At 37.7% G+C, this 7,900-nt stretch overlaps 1 protein-coding gene and 1 long non-coding RNA gene across 2 annotated transcripts; one reads left to right on the forward strand and one right to left on the reverse strand.

Moving 5' to 3' along the window:
* Window positions 1–272: 272 nt before the first annotated feature.
* On the reverse strand, window positions 273–3,140 carry LOC130461772 (protein FAR1-RELATED SEQUENCE 5-like). The gene is made up of 4 exons (XM_056829976.1): window positions 2,971–3,140; window positions 1,872–2,839; window positions 568–1,712; window positions 273–482 (listed from the first exon to the last, which is right to left on the reverse strand). Exons 1-4 carry the CDS (start codon window positions 3,138–3,140, stop codon window positions 273–275), a joined length of 2,493 nt encoding a protein of 830 aa, XP_056685954.1.
* Window positions 3,141–4,712: 1,572 nt separating this feature from the next.
* On the forward strand, window positions 4,713–7,295 carry LOC130462045 (uncharacterized). The gene is made up of 4 exons (XR_008922160.1): window positions 4,713–5,360; window positions 5,465–5,789; window positions 6,763–6,840; window positions 7,266–7,295. It is a non-coding gene; the product is annotated as an uncharacterized lncRNA (long non-coding RNA).
* Window positions 7,296–7,900: the final 605 nt, after the last annotated feature.

Below are 7,900 nucleotides of genomic sequence, written 5' to 3' on the forward strand. Positions count from 1 at the left end.
GTTAAAGATTTTGTAATATTTGTACCAAATTGGGTTATGTGTGCTGTATTTGGTACAGTATTTGTACCAAATTAGGTTTATTAGTACTTTTTAAGTCTTGAAGAATGACAGTAAGGATCGCAAAGTTGTAGTAATAACAACACATAAATATAGATTCTATCCCATTCAAACACATACACAGAAACACATACATATAGATCATTCAAATATCTGAAATGAACAACAACACATAAACAATTTCATTTTCCTCTTCATAGTTTTGACTTCGAAAATCACTTATCCCACCCAAGAGAATTTCGGCATAAAAGATCATCAACATTGTCAAGTCCAAGTCCATCATCACCAACATCACCAACATCACCAACAATGTCAAGTCCATCATCTCCTCCAACTATGCTGGTGAAATACCCAACTGACCCATCTTGAGATAACATCTCAATACCCCCAGCAGAAGTGTGTGTCAACTCAACATCATCAGCGCCCTGAATAAGAATAAGTCAAATCAAAGTTAATGGTTTGGACATATGAACTGCAACGAAACAAGTACTATAAATACATTTGTAATACCTGCGTGGGAGGTTCCTGTGAGCAACCAGCAACATCATTTGTTTTGCTTCTCCTTCTCCTTATGGGTGTTTTCTTTTTTGGCTCAACACAAGAACGGTGCCTACAACTTGGTGTCCTATGTGGTTTATTTCTTGCCACAGGATCATTCACCATGACGTTATCAGGAGGTGTTGCACATTTGTTTCGTTTGTTCACAGACTTAGGGGTACTTTTGGTGGTCCTCTTGTTTTTGGTTTGACTGCACCCATTGGTAACAGATTTTGGAGTAGTTGCCCTCTTCTTGTTGGTTTGAGACAAACCAGGAGTACCAACATCATCCTGTGTCTCATCAGCATCCATATCTTCCACACCAATCAACTGTTGATCCAACCGCTTCTCCAACACCTTCAATGTATCCATCACAATTTTAATGCACTCGGGATTCGTTGACGCCTTCAAACTGATTGGCTCGTGTGCTAGCATTAATTTATCATGCTTCATGACATCTTCGGTCTTACTTGGATCATGGTACACCACCTTCACGCGCGAGTGCTTCCTTGACACATCTTTCCTCCATCTACGAAGAATATAAACATCTGGGACATCTTGAATGTCATGCATGTCATACACTTTTATAATGTGCCTGCAAAGTATACCGTCACTTTCAAACAGCTTGCATTCGCACTCCGCCAATTTAGTCTCCAAATTTATCTGCACGATATAATTCCGCCTGTACTTTGTTGAAAATTCCTTGCGGGTTTCCTTACACAACACCCACACTCTGTCCTCCAGCTTATGATGTGCAACTTCAGCTGACACCATAGTAGTCTCAAGAGAAGTAAGGTACAGTACACGATTGCACTGCTCTTGAACCTCGAGGAATTTTGCATCTGTGTACACCTTTCTAAAGGCTCTCTCAACAATAAATTGGGTGGCCAACGGGCGAACTGCCCTTTGGTCAGCTGCATCAGCCTGTTGCTCATCGTTAGCTCTAGATTCCACTGCTTTAATATAAAATGGAGCAAACTCAAACAATCGTGTGTGCTTATCAACGAACCCATCAAAGAACCTGTTTATGCTTTCGGATCTTTGAGTGCTCTTCATTCCAGCCCAAAACATCCCGTTCATAAATGCAGGCACCCACATTTCCCTTCCATGGTATAATTCTGAAATAGTAGCAAAAGGAAATCAATATAAACAAGTCTTGAACATCTTAAGGTCTGTTTTTTCTGCAGGAAAATGTGTGTCTACATGAAAATGTACCATATGGTTTTTTAATTAATGTACCATATATGAAATAATGAAAAATATAATTATGGAATTACCTGCAAGCCAAATCTCACCCTCCAGTTTATACTTCTTGATTACATCAGTCCATTGCACTTCAAATTCATTCTTGGTAAGGCTGTTGTAAATCACATTATGAAGCTCAACTTTGAACAGCTCATAGTCATTGTATTTTCCAAGTTTGTGACTGAACTTGGTAAGTATGTGCCACAAGCACCATCGATGTCGGACATCAGGCATTACTTCTCGTAGGGCCTTCCTCATGGCAGCGTCTTGGTCAGTAAGAAAACCAATGGGTTTTTTGTTAGACATACATGACAACCACTCGGTAAATAACCATTCAAAGGTCTCTGAATCTTCATGGGATAACAATGCACACCCAAGCAGAATGGTTTGACCATGGTGATTAACCCCAACAAAGTTAGAAAATGGCAAGTCATACTCGTTTGTTAAGTAGGTGGAGTCAAACACTACAACATCTCCAAACTCTTCGTAAGCAGCTCTACTCCTAGCATCTACCCACATCACATCCTTTAATATGTTATCCTCACCCACCCTATGCTTGTGAAAGAAATTTTCATTGTCAGTAGACATCGCTTTAAAGTACTTCCACATTGCATTCCAATCTCCCTCCTTCATCTTTTCTGCCTTATCCCTAGCAATGATGTTTTGAAGATCTTTTTTGGTGAATGTCACGTTCTCAACTCCATTCCTCTCGCTAGCTAGACAGTTAAATATCTGAGGAACGTTAGCACCCGAGTTGTAGTCATTAAACAACTTCCTCTTTACAAGAGAGGTGATGTCTTCCTGTCGATACCTAGGAACATACCTAGATTTCCTCGGTGTTGGACAATGGTTCTTATGCTCATTAACTGCCCTTTTAACCACCCATTCCCCATCCTTGGTCCTGTTGCAATACATTAGAACAGGGCAATCACATTTCTTTGACCTTTTGGTGCCAAGCTCATCCCTAGTTGAGTAAACCCTTTTCCCCTCAACCCGACGCCTATACACTGCACGACCATAACATTCACACTTCCACAAGTATCCCCTCAGTTCCTTAGATTTTGCCCCCCCCCCTTTTGCACATACGACCCTGCAGCACGGAGTATGCCAAATCCTTGTTGTCTCCCATACCTTTTGTAGTACGTATCCACTTCTTCCCAACTCTGGAATACCATCCCAACAAATGGAGGACTCACTACATCATCATCGGCTCCATTTTCTTCTTCATCATCCGTAATGTGTACTTCCTCAATTACATCCTCAATTACATCCTCATTATCATTCCCAACAAATTCAACCATATTTCTGCAACATTTTACATTTCAATTAAGTAAACACCCCTTTCAAAACCCTAACCCTAACAAAGATTTCAGTACCTAAAAATCATTATCCATTCTCAAGGCTTATACATTCCCACTTATTTAATTATCAATACAGATTATTATAATTCACACTTAATTAATAATCATGCCTCAATTCTTACAAATTACCAATAATTTGTTTTGCTCATAATTTATTTTGCTCAAGTACAAAACTTAATTGCAATTTATCAATAACTGATTACCCTAATTCATTAATTGAATATGCAAAATTCATATATTGATTTACATAATTAAGACAAGCACATACCTTAAACTTGCTCAATGATGTGCGACCAACTGTTGATTTTTGTAGGAATACCAAATTCAACTCTGCTTTCTTTATCTCTCCTAAAACAATAAACCCCTAAAATTCGTTTTACACTGTACTTTCTATTTTCCCGCCCTTCTATTTCCATAATTTCCCCCCTTTTTTTGGGATATTTTGGCAGGCCAATAACGTGTCGGAATAAGGGGAACCAATCTCCTCTGACAAATAGGACCTTGAAAAGGTAAAAAATATTCTCAAGATTTGGTATTATCTTATTGACTTTTTTCGTAAAATTATTATGGTACATAATACGTACCAAATATAAATTTTTTTGAATATAGTATTATTTTAATACCAAATATAGTTCATTTCACATTTGGTATAAATAAAATACCTGAATTTATGTCGGGTCGTAAATTTGGTACATATATCATACCGTTCCCTCAAAACGGGTACGGAATGGTACAACTGAAGTACCAACCTAAGTTTAAACGTATTTCTAGTGTACTAAATTTGAAATTTAGTATCATATGTTAACTTCTTTGTTACATATCTAAAGTATGGTACATATATAATACCAATATCTATATTGGTACACATACGGTATATTCTCTTTTTTACCAGTTAATCAATGGTACTTGTTAAGTCCAAATGTAGTATATTTTGTCTTTCATAAATCGATACATTTCCATTTATGAATACATTTTCATCTTCAAGTTAATACTCTTTGAATTTCGACTTTAATTTCAATGAAGAACCAAACTTCAAATACATTTTCAATCAGTTGAAAATTGGGAGTATTGGGGTTCTCTATAAGTTGGTACCATCCCTTATCTCCATCTCCCCTTATCTTTCTCTCTGATTTTGTTCTGGTTTCTTTCTCTCTCCTGTTGAAGCAACAGAGGAACGCTTGCCTTCGAAGGAATTTCGTGGAAATATTTCCCTCCAACTTTTCGCGAAAATCTTTCCTGCAAATTGGCGAAATTTTCCCACCATGTTTTCCCCCCTCAAATTTCAGAACATCCCGTTCCCCGTTACGGTGCAAAAGTACCATTCCAGCTCATTTTGGACACTTCTCCTTTAAAATTTAACCAGTTTATATTTTTATAATGGTACTTGTGTCCATTTTGGACGCAAGCCATTATGGGCTGAGAAACCCTCGTAAGTCTTTGCTTCGATTAAATACGTAGAAACTAAAATGAAAACCGTTGTGTTATAATCGTATATATTGTTGCAATTAGGTTTTTATTTGCTTGAATTCATGGTTAATTGAGCAATATCCAGATTAGGTGGATTAATTCTTGAGTGTTTGTTTGTTTGTTTGTTTCATTGTTTGTGATTACTCTCACTACTATAAACAGGTTGGTCTAACAATTTTATGTCAGAGCACTGATGTTTAAGAAAAATGACATTTCGTTTATGATTTTGTGGTTTATCTCGTACACATATGTTAGCTTTTCGAGGTTTGACTTTTATTCTGAAATCTTGTTGTAGGTTTTGTTTTGCTGCCGAAGTTGCAGTAGAAGAGTGTTAGGGTGTATAAATGTACTTAGTTTTGAAAATAGGACAACAACAAGGCAGTAGTATTGGCAGCAATAGCTGTAATAGTGGGTTGTTTTCTAGCTAAGACTCTCATGGAATATCTCTGAAGAAAAGCCTTGATGTTACCCCTTTGAAATCTCAAGCGATGCATTTCCGTCCCCTGTGCAATCATGAGTTAGATGTCAGAGATGTTTGGGTTCCATAAGCTTGTCAAAAACTTGAATGATTTGTTTAATCTCTGTGGCTGCATAATAATTTTGGGATATACTCATTTTGGACTTAGAAATAACCACAAATAGATGATGCGGGAAATGAAGTTAAGAGTTTAATAGCCAAGCTCTTTGAGCAAGGTTGGAACCCATAACGTGGATTATCCTTGCGTTTATCATACACAACATGTTTGTTGCTCTGTTTTGTTCTAACGATACTTAGTCTCCTTACAATTGGTTTGCAGAAAATATTGTCGTTGCTTGAAGCAGAAGATGCAGACATTAGAATTCAAGTTGTAACAATTGTTGCAAATTTGGCTGCAAAACGTGAAGGACTCTAGTTGTTAATTGAATCTGCTACAAAGTATTTGAATATTTCCACCTATATTGTTAGAAAATTTCGTGATTTGAGTCATTTGTCTCACCATGATCTTGCAGAAACAAATCAGGGGAAGATTGTAGAGGCAGGTGGCCGGGATTACGTCCTTGTGTTGAATCTTCTTAGAAGCTCTGAGAATGAGACCATACATCGAGTTGTTGCTGGCGTTATTGCGAATTAAGCAATGAATGGTGAGTTTAGCTAACCCTTTTTCTGGCTTCTTCCATTATCTTTTCCTTTTTGTGCAATTAAGTTGCTCTTTTCTTGCCACTTCTTAAACCAACCAAGAGCTGATTATGGCCCAAGGTGTTGGTTTACCATCAGTAACTGCTACTACTAATGCAGAGGATCCCCAAACCCTTCACATGATTGCTGAAGCAATCGCTAATCTTTGTGGAAATGGTAAAACATAAATTTCATAAATGTTTGAGTTCCGAAGTGTCTTAATTGAGATTTATTGTTTTTCCTTCTTGTACTGAAGGACCTTGGGGTCTTAGATGTTGGATCTTAAGCAGTTCCAACTGTAGTTTCAGCTTGTCTGCATCTGCTAGTTCCTGTTTTCTTTGTGCTTGTAGAAAATGATATATGAGCTTATTTTCCGGTTTGCCCCCACTACTAGAAAATCCTCTGATGTAGTTTTTTGCATCAACAATTAGATATATTTACCTGCAGAATCTGACTGTGTGAATGTTCGTGTAATCAACTGCTTTTGCTTGTGTATTTTCCTGTTAACTGATGCCTGTTTTTCATCCTTGGACAGCAGGCGACTCTTATATTTGAATGTCAGTTAAAGGTTTTGTATCAGATAATTCTTAACTGATCAGAACAGATTATTGCCTTAGTGTGCGATTGTACGTGTTTTCATCTGAAAATTCCCAAACTTCCTCGAGCTCAATGGCCTTGAACTATATAGTTAGTATACTTATCCAAGTTTTTGTATTCAAACTTATCTCCAAACTGAAGTTAATAAGTTGTGAATTGAATTAAAATCCTTGAACGGAACTTGTTAGCCAAAAGCTGAAGTGATAAGAATATATTCTGCCATGTTTTACTTGATTCAGGAATGAACCTATGCACTGTTAGTTCCAGTGTCTCCCTTAACAACTGTTGTCTGTTTCTTCCTTGACACAAAGTAACTGAAGTCGTCCGTTCCGTCCTCGACAGAAAGTAACTGAAGTCATCAGCTACAATTTTCATGTCATTCAGGGATTTGGAGTTTGTTTTCTGCTTGTAGTTTTCCAGGTTGGTTATTTTTTGCTTGGAATCATCAGTTAACAATTGTAGTGATGGTAAAAGATGCAAAAGGTTTAGTCCCTTATTGGTGTGATAGGAATCAAATTTTAAAGAGATGCATGCAACAATGTATACAGTGTCTTAAAATAAATTGTGGAGCTTTTGTTTGCTTCCACACATTTTCAGCTTGATTCGCTATTCCGATTTTGAATTGTACCAAGTAAATAGTAACGATTTTTTGTGCTATGCACGATATACCCGAGTCTATAGTGGATTCCATGATACATAGGAGTACCAATTTTATTTATTAGGGTATGGTGAACAAAAAGTCTAACTATTTTTTCAGTACAACTTACAAATAAAAATACTGCAATTTTAACATGCTTTTACAGACTCCTTTTCTTATTGTTTTCGTGTGGGTTATTTTATTGCAGGTTCCTGCACATTATGTTGCAATGGTTCCTGTTTGGGCCCATATACATGGTCAGCCCAACTCGGTGTAAAAAGACAAAAATGCCCTTTTTACTTAGGGACCAAGAAGGACAGCTATCCATTAGAAGTAGACGTAATTACGTTATTACCCCCGTGTAATCATATAAATACTCTGTTGTAATCATTGAAAAAGGCTATCTAATCATTACCTAAAAAAGCAAATCAGTCACTCTCTCTCTAGCTCTTCTCACTTAACAACAACTTATCTCATTTTAATACGAAGGTTCCTCGGATACATTCAGGGACTATCTAAAAACGGTAACACAGGTGGTTGGATATAAGGAAATCACGGTCAAATACGTCATCGGTTAAGTTAATTCCCAAGTTATTATATTCACAGTTTCTCAGGCAGAAACAGTTTGGCGCCGTCTGTGGGGAACGCTTAACAAAAAGCCATGGTGAACACCAGACGTGCTCGACGACCGTCACCCATTCGACATCCCTCGCCTACCCAGTCACCCTCTCAAGGAAGGTCCTCGGCCTCCAGACATGTGGACGATCGGTCGCGTCATGGTCCAGTGCTGTCTTCTCGACACGATCACGTGCTCGAGTCGATCCATGCCAGTGACCCGCAACC

Source organism: Spinacia oleracea, chromosome 5, assembly GCF_020520425.1.
Source record: "Spinacia oleracea cultivar Varoflay chromosome 5, BTI_SOV_V1, whole genome shotgun sequence".
In the NCBI taxonomy this organism is placed as follows: Eukaryota; Viridiplantae; Streptophyta; class Magnoliopsida; order Caryophyllales; family Amaranthaceae; genus Spinacia; species Spinacia oleracea.

Bases quoted from the DNA above. Each gene is read 5' to 3' on its own strand.
- LOC130461772 (XM_056829976.1), bottom strand. From the start codon at position 3,140: ATGGTTGAATTTGTTGGGAATGATAATGAGGATGTAATTGAGGATGTA. The intron at 2,840-2,970 runs GTATGGGAGACA...TGCAGTGTATAG, and splicing joins GTGGATACGTACTACAAAAG to GCGTCGGGTTGAGGGGAAAA. The intron at 1,713-1,871 runs GTAATTCCATAA...CTACTATTTCAG, and splicing joins GGGTGAGATTTGGCTTGCAG to AATTATACCATGGAAGGGAA.